The following is a 16,929-nucleotide window of genomic DNA, read 5'->3' as shown; positions in this document are numbered from 1 at the left end:
TTTCTTCTGACAGTTTATTTTATTAACAAATTATTTACTACACAAACAATACTTTATATTACTATTGAAAAACCCCTACGTCAGTTGAACACAAAAACCAAGTTTTACGTCACTAATACTTGAAAGTTTAAGCACTCTTTAGATCACGTTGCTAGTTGGTCCACGTTCTCTTCACTTCTGTTAGCTAAATGCAATTCAACAATCTCAGCAAAGAGGTTCCTTCTCAACAGGTTGTATGCGAGAGGTAACAGCTGCCCAACAACCTTGTGAAAATACTGGAAACAGTAAGTTGAAAAGTAAGTGAGTATAGCTCAGACAGGACAGCAATCCTCTCATCTTCTGACTAGACACCCCATTTTATCAAGAGCTATTAACCTACCCATACACCATCAGAATGCAATCTAGCTTCTCCTAGATCTCACAGGCATATAAATGTTGCTCCTGTCTGCCCCCACCTCTGCTGAAAATGGCAAAATCCAAACCAACTCTTCACACTCTTATGCACATGTATTTGTTTATCCAATTGTATCTTTAGTAAAGGAGGCATTCAAGTTCATAGGCACCAGTGCTTGTTTGTTACAGCTATAGATGTTTTCTAAAAGTACGTTTGATATTCATTAGCAACACATGGTGCTAGAACAGTAACAATGTTAGTCCATATATAAATGCATGCAAAAATCTAAAAGCCAGTTTAATTAATTTAACAAAACAGCCCATCTTTCAAAATACATTAGCTACAGCTTGATTTTATTTTGGTGCTTTCATCTGGCAACAGCTGTTATCTGGACAGCCACTTCTGGGTGTGCTCAAGTTTCCCCATGGTCCTATGAAGTTTGACAGCCACCAGTCCTAGCTCTCTGTGTTCTGTGCTGTTATTTAGCTGTAATCAAGAGCCTAGTGAGCAGTGATAGTGGTGATAAGGCCAAGGGTGCCAGACTAAAGAAGTTCAACCTGTAGTGTATCATCCTGAAAGGTGGTTTGTTTTTGTTAAGTACTTCTTTCCTTCCTTATCTTCAAGAAATATTGCCTAAAGATATAGGTAAAGTAGCAATTGATTTATCTCCATATTACTCAGTTTGTTAGTTATGTACAAGTGCTACACTAACTAAAAACACAGTTCCCCACTTTGTACAGGATGAACCTCTCTAATCTGGGACTCTCGTCCAGCAACATCCATGGCCAGCCGCAGGCAGCACCACAGCAGGGGGCACAGAGCCACCACCGGCCTAGGATACAGAGCTGCCAGGAGCAAGGAGCCATGCTGGGTGGAGCAGGGTAGTCCAGAGTGGCCTGACTTCTCCTGGTCTGGCCAACTCCCTCCTTTGGGATGGGTCAGGTCCTGGGGTGGGGGGTTCAAACCAGAGGGGCCAAACCTATATCAGTGAAATTGCTATTCTGCATGCATACAGTTTAAGGTAAAATTGCTGGAGTCCAATAAAGCCTGCAGCAACAGCAATTAGCATTTTACACAGTTACATACATCTGTACTGGATACACACTATGTAAACATGCTGGTTACAAAGATAAATCTTCATTAAGGCAGGTAATGTTCCCTCCCCACCCCTTCAAGAAAACAATATTAATTGGCCTTGGACTGAGAGTTTGTTGTTGACACTTCATAGAAATACAGAACACTAGGACAAAGGATACCGAGTCCAGTTTCCTGCCCTTATAGGAGGGCCAAGAACCATCTAGACCATCTCTGATCAACATCTCTCTAACCTACTCCAGTGATGGAGATTCACAACCTCCCCAGGCAATTTATTCCCATGCTTAACTACCCTGATCTAGGAAGTTTTTCCACATGTCCAACCTAAACCTTCCTTGGTGCAGATCTCTTGAGGTAACTGCAGGACTGAAAGATGAACACACCCCAGTACACATAGGCTACATAAAATGTCAAAGGCAAGCAGCTGTTTGATTTAATTTGTATAATACTTTATCCAGAGATGCAGCAGGTAAACATCAATGGGGCTGGGGGAGAGGAAAAAAGAGTACAGACTAGTAACTTTCACTTCTTCAAATCAATTCGTATAGTACTATCAAATATGGATGCAAAAACTACTGCAATCCAACAAGAAAGTTTTAAAACAGAACTGCACAACAAGTTCAGTTAGTATCTTACTTCACAAGAGACTCTGAGTGGTAAAAGGGAACAGCATACTTGTTTTCTGCATCATCCTTTTATGCTATCTGAAAGCAGATTATCCTTCTGCACTTAAGCACTGAGACTCTTAAGTCACAGGTCAGTCTATGAACCAGACAGCAGGACTACATTTACACTACAGCAGTCAGTTGGCAGAAGTCACTGTCAAAAGAGATTTCCTGACAAAACTTCTGTCAGAGTGTGGCTGCACACAAAAGCCAATCAGAAGAGTGCTCCGCTCTGACAGAGGGGCTGCCCATTGTTCTGGATGCCTTGTCTGTCAGGAGAAGGTCCCCCAGATCATCCACACAGCTTCTCTGTCGGCAGCATTTTGCCTCATGGCTGAGAAGCAGAATGCTGCCAGCAAAAGTGCTGAGTTTTGTCAAAGTGTGTGTGTGTGCGCGCGCGCGCGCGGCCCACCAGTTGTCGAGAAAGCTTGCTACTGTACCATAGCCCAATAGATTATGCAGAATAAAAAGACACTTTTTAATACATGTGGGCGTAGTCCTTAAGGCAGTAGTCTTCAAGGTGTGGGGCATGCCCCACCTAGGGGGAAAAGGAAGAACAGTCAGGAGTGCATGGGGGAATCCGGGCCAGCTTACTCCAGTTCTACCCTCATTCCCTCTCCATCCCCAAACCAGTTCTTCCTTTAGCCCCCAGTTCATCCCCAATCCTGCCCTCAGACCTGCCTTCAGTCTAGGCTCTTCTGCCAAAAGTGTGGCTGGGGATGGGGGGGAGGCAAAGCTGTCAAGACTGCTTCCATTACTGATAGGGGAAAGGTATAACAGCAAGAGTTTGGGCACCACAGCTTTAAGGCTAGAACTAGAAGTCAACTGATTAAAAGGAGGAAGGGATCCTAAATCTGAGGTTACTGCTGGGCTACATTCAGGTGCCTGAAGATAGAGGGGATTTTCAAAATCCCCTCTATCTGCATTTTTAGGTGCTTGGCTTTTTCAATCAAGCCCAGTTATTTGCCAAGTCCTATGTACTACATTTACTATGTCAGTGACATCAGACAACTAGAGCACTCTTTCAAACAAGTTTAAATGCCAGATGGCCTTGCTGAATATGAATAAGCCATTATACTACTACAAACTGCGGGCCCATTGTATCTTCATTCTGTAACATAGCTGCCAATAAATGTCAGCTTATGTTTTGGTAAGAATAAAAAGCCCCAAATTAAGTCCGGCTCTAACCCCAAAACACAAATGTAATGTCCATGTTTGCTGAACTGTGTTTTAATACTTACATGTGACCCATAGCAAAAGAGGTCCATTCCCAATTCATACCCCATTCCATAGTCACATTCATCGTTGGCAAACTGAACAAAAGTCATCATTTCCTGAATGGGTGCAAAGGCTTTCATTCTCTGGTCATCACTAGGTGCATCCACAATGGCCTTGCAAATTCTCTTAAGATTAGCTGTAATGAGGAAGAAAATAAATGAATATTGGCATTAGTTAAAACGTGAACTCACATTCATCATGTATGAATTAGGCATGTACCAGCTTCAGCCATAAAAACCACAATGATCTTTTTCAGTCATGCAGAACAATGAATCCTAGAATATGGGATCAGAGGAAAAAAGAGTTGCGAGTTTGAAGCTGTTGGTGGAAACCGTTGAACTTACTGATTCTGGAACAGGAGTATTTCAGTTGTTCTCAGAAGTTAGAGAAACATTGCAAGATACTGCCTCCTGAAGATTCTGTATAAACGTGAATTCTTATAACACTTTAATTTTCCTCTAATAAGATAAGAGCTGTTTAACTGTTTCCTCAATGTTTATACTGCAGTCAGCCTGTTTTAGGACAGTCCTCAATACCTCATTGTACTAGCGTTTTCATCCAATTAAAACAATTATTCAAACCAAAATTACATATTCAAGTATTAAGACAGGTAAAATTGAGCTGTTTGCTGTCTTCCCTCACACCGCCAATATTACTACTCTTACCGAGTATGAATGCTGTCCACATTTTGGATCAGCCGACAAACATCTGAGTGCAACTTACAGAAAAGGATTTGAAGAAGGATGCTTTTACTTTAAAACCAAAAAAAAAAGCTTACCATTTGTTTCAGGGAGCTCTCTGTAACCAACATCATTTTTATCTACAGGCACAACAAGACCTGCTCCATGAAACGTTTTAGTCACTACCTGAATAAAAAGGACAGTGAAAGTTTATCATAAGAATGCAATCACACCAGCTAAACAAGATACTACCTTGCTCCTACTAAACCACTGGGGGTGATGTGCCAATGGTCAACCAGAATACAATAAGCTAACTTTATGTCCGGGTGCCCGAATTTCTGAGCACAGCGTTCACTCTTGCCTCCATATCTAACAATAACGGCCCCTGCAACATTTTACATATACCCAACTAAACTCTACAACGATGGAACATTCTAACTGGTGGATGTGGGGCAATGGGGGGATTCTTACAATCAGTGATGAAAGGCAGCATGCATTTAGATTAGCTTTATAACAATCTGTTTTTCGACCAGCTATTCAACAAACCACATTGCTACTGGCTCTTATGTGCTTACCGACATTTTCGGTTCTTAAAAGGAAGAAAAAAAAAAGACCACCAGGTCCACCACGTTTATGTATAGTTCTCTCTCACAGGTTAACTTTTGTCTAGTATCTCAATTTGTTACCCCCAGTTTCTTGACTGTGCACCTTAACTCTTTGAACCTTTATTAATGGAGAACGGATGGGTCAGCAGAACGTCAATACTCAGTCTCTCAAACCTATTATATGGTAGATTCCTATTAAAAACCTCAATCCTTTAATTTCTATGGAGTGGTGGTATTATTTATTTCTATGCTCTGAGAAAAATCTGAGCAGAGAGCCCAGTACTTCATGCTATTTCAGAAGGTTTAACAAATTCTTAATGTACCACCACCCCTTGTTTTGTATATTCTCTCAAACAAACATACTACTCACCCAGTTTGCCCCCTTTTACTTCAGCAGCGACTATGCTATCCATCAGCACATACAAACATACTGACTCCTTACACATTTCTTTTTAGTGTGCTCTTTAGCTTAGTTTAGAATTTACTGTTTTCTATTAGATGAGAAACCAGGCTTTTATACATCATTCCATATTTGCATTGCCATACCATTCTGACTCAGTCTAATGAATCAGAGTCCATCTGCAATGCTACTCATTTGGCGTGCCTCAACTTTAGCAGCTTTTGCAAACTCGACATGTCACCTGCAGTATCCCCAAACTACTTCAATCCTCTTGGTACTAAGATTGACCAATCAGGCATTCTAATTTTAGCTTGTTTCCAACTTAATCTAGACCTAATCTCTAGGGGCAGAAATCCTTAGTTTCACACCTTGTCTCAAATAAAAATGGTTTAAATGTTTCCTTGTTAAATAATGGAAGCTGATTTGACAGACTAGAAGTTGAGAGATTACTGACAAGTGGCTTCATCATGTTCACTTATTCTCTCTTGGTTTAAGTTAACAGTCACATTTACACATGTAACAAAACCATGTCTATCCTACCTAACTCATCTGTAGTACTTGGAAAATTGATCGTATCTCTTCCCCTACTCATACAGATAGTTATACAGCTAAAAAAGCTCTCTACTCATGTTTGTGTGACGTATCAGTGGGCTATTGAATATACACATTAAATTGCTCTATTATATTTCAGTAATTTTACACTTAACTTCTAAGAGGCATTTACTGAAGGTTACACAAAGGGTTTAGTTTTTACAAAGGATAAATTGTACTACAAGGACCTACACATGAAAGCACTGGTGTCTGCTCAAGTCAGTGGGTACTTACACAAATAGGAAGTCAGTAGTATTGACCAACACTGGGAGCTGATTAGCTCTTATAGAACAAAAAAGTGTGGGCAATTGACTGGGTCACTTGGATGTCTACTGAATGGCAGCAGAAATTACATAAAAGACCTCAGCACCACTCCTCCTCGAGCTAGTAAAAGATGGCACAGGGAACCTAGGTTTGTTTTTTTGGTAGTGAGGGACTGGAATATGTAACCAGTTGACTAGCTTTTGGGCTGGACACCCTGGGGATAAACAAGCTCTGCTTATAAGACTAGTAGAGCCATGCACAGAAATAAAGCTTCCTATCCGCATGCAATCCATAAACATGGTCTAAAAAGGGGAAGTGGATATTTGCCAATTTGTGGGGCTCTAAAGAGAAGCCTCATCCAATTGGAACTTACAAGACAGCAAGATGTTTGTATGTGATTGAGAAAAGAAGTTGAGGCATGGCATGTGAGATGCTCACAAGTCAAGCCTGAAAACCCCTGTTGCTGGCTGAAGCAGCAGCTGCAGAGAGCAAGCGACTGGTTCCTGCAGAGACACTTAAATGTGAGCCAGCTCTAGTAAACAGGGCTGGGAAGCCCCTTAACTAAGGCGAGGAGCACACTGAACTGGAGCAGTGGTCTGAAGGACCAGTGTGAACCAGAGGACTAAACAAAACATTCCCAAACTGAGATCCAGTTTAATATCCTGGGTCTGTGTAGAATTAAAGGCACCATGTGAAGGAAGAATCTAGGGTTAAGCCTGCATAAGCACTCCTAGCCACAAGGGGATGCTTAGGAGACAGTAAGGTGCCACCATGATACAGAGAGGTTTCCTATAACATTAAATTACATAAAATAGGAAAGATTGCTATCTATGTTGCTTATCTAGAATAAATCACTACATTAGGACATAGCGAGCAAGTCACATAGGCCTGCTAGAGTTCTCCTCCAAAATAATTGCAAGCCAACCATATTATAATAGTGGTTACCTGACATCATATGATGTCCACAAGAAGATGACTATATGTTGTCTTGGCAATCTGGTGACAGTGACCTATGTGTAATATTAGACGTGACCTGAGTTTATATCCTGTGCTGTGAAAAACTGCAGCCAGACTCCACTTTTCAGGCACAGGAAAGAATAAAGTGAGCAACTCTTCACATTTTAGGCAATCTCATCCCTTAGTCAGTGCTCTGGAGACTGCTGCATGTAAGCTCCTTAGCTGAAGAGGAGACACAAAGCTAAAGTGAAATAGCTTAGTAATTTTTCTATGTAGATGGTCAGAAAAGGAGAGTCATACTTTCTTATCTCTTTGTTTCATCTTCATAGTTTTCTGTTCCAGTGAATAACCCAATTCTTTTGCTGTTCTTGTAAGGCTTTCATCTAGGTCTTTCAAAATCGAACTTGTCTTTTTATCTGTCACGTCCTTAAGCTTTTTTGACAAAAACAATCTGAAACACAAAGGAAGACTCATTACACAGAAGTTCACCTTTTCAAGATCTAGAAAGATGTTTGCTTTTTCACATTTGAAAAACAAAACACACACACACACCTAGATCCTGCTAATCAAACTTTGTGTATGGGTATGACAATTTTATACAAAAAAATAACACGTTAAAACTACTCAATTATCAAACATTCAAAAATTAGAAAATGCTAGATAATGGAAAGCATTAGGGAACAAGACAAGGATCACTGCTGCCTTTCCCCTAACAGCTTAACCTTTGTCCTTCTCTGTGTGCTGCTTCAAATACATCATTTGAAGTCTGCACATTAGATTTTAAAAGTTCAAGAAACCTCCTGATCATTTAGTGTGACCTCCTGTCAATAGGTTACCACCACCACATAACTCCTGGACAATAAACCCAAGCTCTTACAGGAGACTAAACTATTACTAATAGGAAGAACTGAGTACCACCAATGCTTGAGGCCCCTACAGTGTCATGGAAGTAGTTAAACGAGAAATACTCGGGTAATTTTGTCAAGTGACCCACACTCCATAAAGGACAGAAAGGTAAGAAATTCAAGGTGACTGCCAATACCAATCTGGGTCCTTTCTAACCCCCACATTAGGGCAATCATTTAGACCCTGAGCATGCAAGCAAGATGCAACCAACCAACTATGAGAACAAAACAACAAAACAACAACAACAACAACAAAAAAAAACACAACAAACATGATTGGATGGATAGGGCAATGCTCTGAAGTGGAACTAGTCTCATCTCCAGCTACGGCCATCTCTGATGTGTTCATCTGAAGGAGTCTTTTCCATTTCAGACACAAGATAGAAATGCTGCACTAACTCATTCCAGGAGCACAGGTATCAGTAAAGGTTTCCAGTGATAAAAGAAACATAGGTATCTGTAAGAGTCTCCAATTTTCTTCAAGCAATGATATACCATTTTTAATCTCTCTCTCTCTCTCTCTAATGTAAAAGTTTTAGTTTAAAATATATTTGAAAGATGTTTTATATACATGTGGATTCTTGCCACTAGCACCAGCTCCCTAAAGACTTATTTTTATGCATTGTTAATTAGTAAGTCATTATGTTTACCATCTGGAATACATGTTTCTATTAAAGGTAACCCTAACCCTAACCCGGTTACTCACAGAATCACGGGCACTTTCTCATGCTCCTCTACTAACATCATATATGCCACCATGTGCCAACAATGCCCAGATGCTTTGTATCTCTAACTCCCTTAGACAAAGGGTCAACGGGCACAAAACAGACATCAAAACACTCCAGATCCACAAACCAGTTAGTCAACATTTTAATGGAATGGGGCATTCTGTCAATGACCTCAAGGTATGCGTGTTACTGAAGAGAAATTATTGCACCATTTTAGAGAGAGAGGTGGACGAGCTGATTTTTATATTTAAATTCGGCACATTAACACATGGTTTAAATCGTGATGTGAACTTTCTGAGTCACTATAGGGGCTCGTCTGCATACTTGGCTCAATCTAACTCTTGATCTTCCCCCCGACCCCTCCACTCTCTGATTTGCTCACCTTGATTATCTTTTTCTGATTTGTCCTCCTTGCTTACTGTTTTTGGTTCTCAGTGTCTTAAATATTGAGTCTGTTCTGGTCTGGCTATGGTCTGAACAAGTGGGTCTGTCCCATGAAAGCTCACCTAATAAACTATTTTGCTAGTCTTTAAAGTGCTACTTGACTGCTTTTTGTTTTGATAGTGTATAGACTAGCATGGCTTACTCTGTTACTATTCAGAATTCTGAGTGTCTTTGGGGGCAAGGCAGATGACTGGCACACATAAAACAAGAGATTTTGAGGGGACATAAGGCAAGATTCAAAAGGTAGCAAGGAAAATAGGATTTTCCTTGGGTTTTACTGAATTCACATCCCTGAGGGGCTCATACTGAAACAAAATCTGCAACAGGAACATAATGAGGCAGTAGTGCAGTAAGTGACTTCAAAGCTGGTCACTGGAGGGAGAAGAGATCAGCCTCCACCCCCCCTGAAAATTCCCCCCTCCGCCCCTGCCCCAAGAATTGTAGAGTACCTGGAGCTGCCCTATAAAATGGAGTTTGCCTCAGGGCCAAGGAGAAGGAATTTTTTTTTTAAAAAAAAAACAAAAAACAAAAGCCCACACGACACAACACAGACATGTTATTGATTTTACAGACAGGTTCAATTTTAGTGTTTTATTTTTTAAATTATACACAGGTTGCCTGTTAATTTGCTGACTGTGGGCAACCCTCGTCCCTGTCCAAATATTTGCTGCATAATTCAAGTCTTCCCTGTAGGTGTCTGAAGAAGTGTCTTTTCAGAACACACTGATAAACCTTTATAGAGTGGTGCACATTGGCAAGAATTAAGTTTAAACTGAACTTAGCTTTCCTTAATTTCTATTGCAAAAATGTCCAGCGATATCCACAAGATGGAATTATAGGCTATTGTACTCGAGCCAGTCAAACCTTGTGGATTTCTTATGAATTGTAAACTATCCTGTCCCAGATGAGTAGTGGCAATTTATTTGTTGGTTATGCTTTAGAACCTGGTGTCCAATATGTTTGCCACTCACCAAGTGACAAACAGGACACCACAGTGTGGCAATTTTGACTCTGGAGATGCACACAGCTCTTAAAGCGTGGCTCCTCCTGCTGGGTGGAAGAAGTGAATGGTGGTGGCAGCTCTGGCCCCAGCAGCTCTGGTGAGTAGCCGGCACTGGTTTAGAATGGCGGGGGTGGGGGGCAGTTTTGCTTTAGGGGTAAGGGCACATTTACTTAGGGGAGGGCTATCCTATGGCAAATATACAAAGACAACAACAGCCACAAGTATGGCTATCTTTGAATTACTCTTGGACACCACTACTTTAGAGTGACTATTACAAAGAGTCCTTACCAACATGAAGACTTTTAGTAAAGGCAGAGGTGTACCTTCTTGGTTTACTGAAATGTGCTGTATATAAATTCCTTTCACCAACATCATGTTTCATCTCCCTTCAAATTTCATTTCAAAATGCAATCTGCAACCTTTTTTTCTGAAAAAAGCACAGCTTCTGGGAAATTTGCTTAATGAAGTGCTGCATATGCACTGCATCACTTTATTAATAAACTCCCAACACCCTACTTACCATTCTCCCTTCGAAGTAGGGAGGTGGTGCATACTAAGGCTGAGTCTGCAACTCCAGCTATCTCCCCACCCACCAAAAAAAGCAGTCATGTAGCACTTTAAAGACTAACAAAATAATTTATAAGGTGATACGCTTTTGTGAGACAGACCCACTTCTTCAGATCATAGCCTTACCAGAACAGACTCAATATATAAGGCACAGAATTCCAAAAATTATCGAGGTTGACAAATCAGAATAGCAGCAGAACGGCAGGGTGGAGAAATTAAGCATTAGATAAAACATCAAAGTATGTAAAAGTCCTTATAAAGGGTCAGGTAATTGCTGTCCCTGTTCAAACCACGTGTTAATGTGTCAAATTTGAATATGAATGTTAGTTCTGAGCAATCCCTCTGTAGACAGTTGTTAAAGTCCCTTTTCAGTAGAACACAAGCTTTCAGATCTTCAACAGAATGGCCTACTCTATTAAAGTGCTATCTTACAGGTTTGCATATTTGGAGTTTTTTGATGTCTGTTCTAGATGTCCATTCATTCTCTGTCAAAAAGCACTTGCAGTCTATCCTAAACACATGGTGCGTGGGCATTGTTGGCACATGATGGTATATATGATGTTAGCTGAGGAACAGAAGGATGTGCCTGTGATTCTGTGAATAACCTGGTTAGGTCCAGTGATGGTATCTTCAGAATAGATATGTGGACAAACTTGGCAACAGGCCTTGTTGCAAGGCAAAGTTCCAGGATTAGTATTATTGTGGTATAGCCTGTGGTTGCTGGTGAGAATCCTCATAAGGTTGTGAGGTTGTCTATAGGAAAGAACAGTCCTGTCACCTGGAGCCTTCTGGAGTGTGGCATCATGATTTAGGATTGGCTGTAGGTTTTTAATGATGCCTGGCAGTGGTTTGAGTTGGGGGCTGGAGGTAATGACAAGTAGTGTTCTGTTGTTGGCTTTTTTGGGCCTGCCTTGGAGTAGTTGGTTTTTGGGTATTTGTCTGGCCCTGACTTTTTTTTTTTTTTTTTAATTACTTCTCCTGGTTGGCAATTCAGATTTATGAATGTTTAGTAGAGATCTTGTAGTTTCAGTCTCTATCAGAAGGATCAGAGCTATGTTAATTATGTAGCTGGAGCCAATGTACCTTCATCAGTGCTTCCATGCAATCTCCATTGAGGGAGACTACCCTTATTCTTCACAAGAAGCAGGAGTGCCAGCATCAATGGGGTGCCCTGTAAGCGCAATTTAGCATGCCCCTACCAGGGCTGCTCAATTAACTCTGGAAGTATCAGTCTTCCCAGGGTCCAGTAACAGGGGTGGGGGTAGAGGGAGATGACATCATTGCCCCTGGACCCAGCTTTTTTAACAGCCCAGACCAGGCACCAGGCAGCATCTGGAACTCCAGGCCCCTTTGAATTGTCATGGCAGTGAAGCTCCAGCTGCACATGGTTTTGAGGAAGTGGGATGACTGAGGGCCAAATGCCCTAGGCCCTGCTCCCTCCTTCACTGGCCCTGCCTCTCCCAGGACCTGGAACTTCCCTCCACCCCATCTTAACCATGGGCACTGATCTTCACCATAGTGAAGACACACTCTTAGGACTACTGCCCCTTTTCACATCAAACATTGGAAGGGTGGGCAAGAAGAGAATTGGAACAGTCAAACTTAAATCGTTAAAGCATCTCATACTGGTACTCTTTTGTAGTTTTGAGGAAAACTAAATTAATTTAGTTGGGGCTCAGAAGTCGTAAAACTTACTTGACTGCAGCAAATATATTGTCACCCATTTGAGAAATAACACAGCTTTTCTTTGCTTCATTTGCACCAACCCACACTGGAAGTTCATCTGGCACATCCCTATAAAACAAAAAGAGTATAAGAACAGCCAACTTCTCTTCCAAGTAAAGTTAATGTGCACAAGAGATGCTAAATGGAGCGCTGGAGGCTGAAGTCGTTCAGTTATAACTGAACATTAGAAGCACAGGCAATAACAATACGAACCTCCCCTTTCACATGCCTTTCTAGATCCTCCTCCTGCAATATATGAGTCTCCAACCCTTTCCTTCTCAGAGACTACCACTTAAAATGGATTATTCACAAAAATGGATTATTCACTAAAACCAGCAGAGCTTAAATACAGTATTGAATTCCACTACATTCACATGCACAAGTTTAAGTACTTGAATTAGAACAGGCGTGTCCAACCTGCAGCCCGCGGGCCGCATGCAGCCCCAGACAGCTAGCAATGTGGCCCCACAAGATCGTAAACTTTTAACATTATTATGTGATTTATATACATTATATATTTTATATGTGGCCTCCAATTCCTCTTCACTCAATGCAGCCCAGGCAAGCCAAAAGGTTGGACACCCATGATTTAGAATATTTCTACCAAAGCAATTTGTTGTCAAGATCTCTCTGCTGCTCTAGCTAAAGAATTGCTCTGCACAGTGGCATAACATTTTCAGTTTTGGTGGCTCCACTCAAGTATGTCAAAGGGAAGGAATGATTTTTTTTAAAAAACTCAAACACCCCCCACCCACCCACCCACAGTTCTCTTCCCCATTGTCCGCTTTCAGCGGAAGAGAACCATGTGCTCCAGAACATTATTATGATTAAATACACGGTCTGTCTGGTTTTTAGCTCTTTAATCCTAATCACTAGTCCTTTCGATATATTTTGCCCTATAACATTAGCTACTAAAGACTATAGAAGATGCATATGTAAAATGAAGTACCTGAAATAGCCCATGTGATACTGAGTTTTGCTATCTCCAGCAATTATAGTTTGAAATTCAGGAGGGTCATAAAAGAACCTCCAGTGAAGATTGAAGTTGAGATCTGCTGATTTTGCTTTTTTATGTTTTCCAGCAAGAATATCATATGGTCCAACTAGCTGAAGTCCAATACTTGATAGGAGTGCTTCTGCAAAACAAGATTATGAACTGTCTGGTATTATCTTGTGCATGCAGGAAGCAAGATGTCATCTATCAGGCATTTCTAAATGGAAAGTTGACATGGATAAAACACTGCAGTGTCCTTTTTATATAATAGCATATATTTTACCTCGATCTCACAGCAACTCTAAAAATGAAGCAATCAGAACCAAAACTCAGGCATGAGGAAGCACAAGCTAGTTTTTAATACTTGGATTCAGACAGCTTTCCTTCTACAAAGCTGTACTGACCTGATTATTTTTCCCCTCAAAAAAACCAAACACTTGTCATTAAACAACCTTTGCATAGACTCATAGAAGATTAGGGTTGCAAGAGACCTTGGGATGTCATCTAGTCCATCCCCCGCTCAAAGCGGAACCAAGCTTGAGTGGCCCCCCTGCTGCTAACGGGCTGGAGTGTCCCTGCCCTGTGGCACACTTGGGGTTGTAGGGACCGTGACTGTTCCACTGGTGCTGAAGCTAGGCTGCAGCAGCCCCAGTCCCCAGCACACTGCCTTCCACGGCCATTGCAGATGGGAGCTACTCCAGCCCGGTTAGAGTGCCCCGGCCCATGACAGCCCCACAGAGCTGGAGCAACTCCCTACCTGGGGCTGATCAAGCCCCTACATGTTAATGGTAACCAGTAAGCCACATCTGTTTAGAGTGAGACTTACCGGTTAACCAAGTAAATGTTAACATCCCTGGCTCTTACTAATGTAAGGCCATATGCCGTTAGCCTTCTTGGCAACATTGGTTCATATCCAGTCTACTGTGAGCCCCAGGTTCTTTTCTGCAGAACTGCCCCTTAGCCAGTCAGTTACCAGTCTGTTGTATTGAACAGTACTCTAGCATCCTAAGTGTAGGATCTGCACTTGTCCTTGTTGAATCCCATCCAATTTCCCTTTGCCCAGTGCTCCCATTTGTCTAGGTCACTCTGAACCCCCTCTCTAATGCTGATGATTTGTGACCAACACCTAGAATTATGCCAAAATGTGGGAACAAACCTAAAACTTTCCCATTTACCTTTGTCACTAAAAATTGCCCTCAGATGGCTTTTGAAAAAGTCACCTTAAGCCATGCAGCATGCAAAAGTCCTAATTTTCAGCACCCACCACTTGGCTTGTCAGGCTTCAGCTTCTCACAAAACTTCCAGAAGTGATAGAAGTCTTCGGGCATGGTGAGCCGATAGCAACTTTCCACTTCTTGACGCAGCTGGTCAGGCACATCGGCCTGGTTGGAACGTCTCTTCTTAACTTCTTTAGGTTTTTCGCACTGCAAGCAAACACCACGACGGGCATTTCATTGCTCACTCTAAGGACGGAGCCGTGCTGGAACAAAGGGCTCACCCCCCACTCACCGGGGCAGGGGAAGGAGCTCGGCACCGAGGGACAGGGAGGCTTAGGCGTAGCTCAGGGGTTTCGCACGCCGACAGGGACGAGCTGCAGGAACATTAAGTCTAAGGGGCTGACGAGACCCCCGGGAAACCACCGCCCCTGCTCTGCAGCTTCGTGCCAGCCCAGCCGGCGGGTAGGAGGCGAGGGGCTCCCCGTGCCGCACAGAGGCTCGGCAGAGTAGCCCGCCCCACCACCAGCCTTACACAGCGCGAGGCGCACCGCCCAGACAGGCCCCGGGACGGAGAAGGGGCGGGCCCGCGCCGGGCCGTAACAGCAGCAGTGCCCCGCACCCCTCTCCCGGCGGGTACCTGCCCCGGGCCCGGCTCCCCGGCGCGCGGCCGGCGCTTCCCGCCTCCTCTCATGTTTGTACCGGCAGCAGCATCCCGCATTTCCGAGGTCATGACCTGTTACGTCACCGCGCCAGAGCGCGCCCGGCCCTGGCGTCTTGTTACCCGCTCACCTTCCCGTCGAGGCGCGATTGGCGGGCGGGCGCGCGCGGGCCGAGTCCCGGGGCGCCGCCGCCAGCCTCGCTGAACTCGCTCGCGGGCGCAGGGAGGGAACAGGCCGGGGGCTGCGCGAGGGACGCGCTGAGCCGCTCTCAGCCCGGGGAGCGCTTCGCCCCGGCTGTGGCTCCGCAGGGAGGGCGCAGGCGGTGCAAACAGGGGCCCTCGGCACAAGCAGGTGGGGAGAGGCTGAAGCAGGGGGACTGTCCCTCCCGTACTGGGCGGGATGGCCCGTGTTCCCGGCGCCAAAAAGGCGTCCCGACTTGTTTTTTAAAGGCGCTAATTGTCCCGCATTTGCCCCCACCTCAGCCTAGGGGGAGCGTGGGCAGCTACCGCCTCCTTTCCGTCTCCCCGAAAGACACCGCGATGAGTTATTTGTAACCACCTAGACCAGCGGTGGGCGGCGTGCAGCCCCCTGCCCCACTTGCACACCAGGGCTAGGAGCCCCCTACTTCCTGTGCTTCCCCCTCGCCCCCAGCACTCCATCCCAGCCCTCCCCGTGCTGAGCCCACCCCTGAGCTGTTCCAGCTCTGGGAGGGGAAGAGGGGAGATGAACCAGCTGATTTGCAGGCTCCAGAAGTGCTGGGAGGGAGGGGTAGAGTGGTGACATGCAGGGAGCAGGTGCACAAGAGGGAGGGTGCAAGTGGAAGCCCACTGGTCCAGGCTACAGGAGCCCATTCAGCTGGAGTGCAACTCATGCTGCCCACTGCCTAATCATGGTTGCCCATTGCTGATGTAGAGAATAATAGAATTAAGGAACAGGTCCTGGTTAAGGAAAGGGCTTTCAGGGCTGCAGGCCAGGGACCCTGGGCTCATGAGATGTGTCTCTGTGGGCTGTTTTTCTTCCCCTCTGCCCCAAGCTGGAGCTGCATCAGCATGAACAGCATGCTGCCCTCCCCGAGGGACCTTGCCCCTGCAGCTCCCAGTGGCCAGGAATTGCAGCTAATAGAAGCTGTGGAAGACAGTGCCTGAGGGAGAGCAGAGGGCAGCACAGAGCTTCCTTCCCCACTCCCAACCTGGAGCTACCCTAGGTAAGGCCCCTGAACTCCAAACCCCTACCCCAGCCTTGAATGACTCCCACTCTCCAAACCTCTTGGCCCCAGCTTTGAGCTCCCTCCTGCACTTCAAACACCTCATTCCTGGTCCTACCCCAGATCCTGCACCCTCAATTGGGGCCCTCACGCCTTCCTACACCCTGCCTCAGTTTCCTCCCACACATTGAACCCTTTATTTTGCCCCCAGAGCCTGCTCCCCTGCCCTCCAAATAGCTAATAACCTCTGGCCCCTGGAAGAGTCAATCTGCTCTTGTTAAGGAATAGCCAACAAGGATTTAATCAAGCAGAAATGATACCTTGTCATCAAGGTCATCTCTTTCTTTGGCAATGTTCTATGCCCAATATGTGAGGTAAGAGCAGTAGGTACAGTAAGTTGATTTCATTTTAGTAAGGCTTTTTGACAGTCCTCCATGGCATAAGCAAATTAGGGACACATGGTCTAGACAAAGTTACTATCTGGTGGGTTTTAAAAATGGAATGAAATACCTATATTCCAAATACTTAAGGGATTATTGTCTGTGCTGCAGGGA

General features: G+C 44.0%; 1 protein-coding gene across 1 annotated transcript; it reads right to left on the bottom strand.

Moving 5' to 3' along the window:
- HPF1 (histone PARylation factor 1) lies at positions 1 to 15,222 on the bottom strand. Its single transcript, XM_074993038.1, has 8 exons — positions 15,150 to 15,222; positions 14,560 to 14,719; positions 13,251 to 13,437; positions 12,272 to 12,370; positions 7,230 to 7,380; positions 4,211 to 4,298; positions 3,396 to 3,568; positions 1 to 275 (listed from the first exon to the last, which is right to left on the bottom strand). The coding sequence occupies exons 1-8, from the start codon at positions 15,201 to 15,203 to the stop codon at positions 144 to 146; spliced, it is 1,044 nt and encodes a 347-aa protein (XP_074849139.1). The 5' UTR covers positions 15,204 to 15,222; the 3' UTR covers positions 1 to 143.
- Between the last annotated feature and the right edge of the window lie 1,707 nt (positions 15,223 to 16,929).

Source organism: Carettochelys insculpta, chromosome 4 (genome assembly GCF_033958435.1).
Source record: "Carettochelys insculpta isolate YL-2023 chromosome 4, ASM3395843v1, whole genome shotgun sequence".
NCBI lineage: Eukaryota > Metazoa > Chordata > Testudines > Carettochelyidae > Carettochelys > Carettochelys insculpta.
Note: the sequence above shows the minus strand (reverse complement) of the source record. Positions and strands in the feature narration are given on the sequence as shown.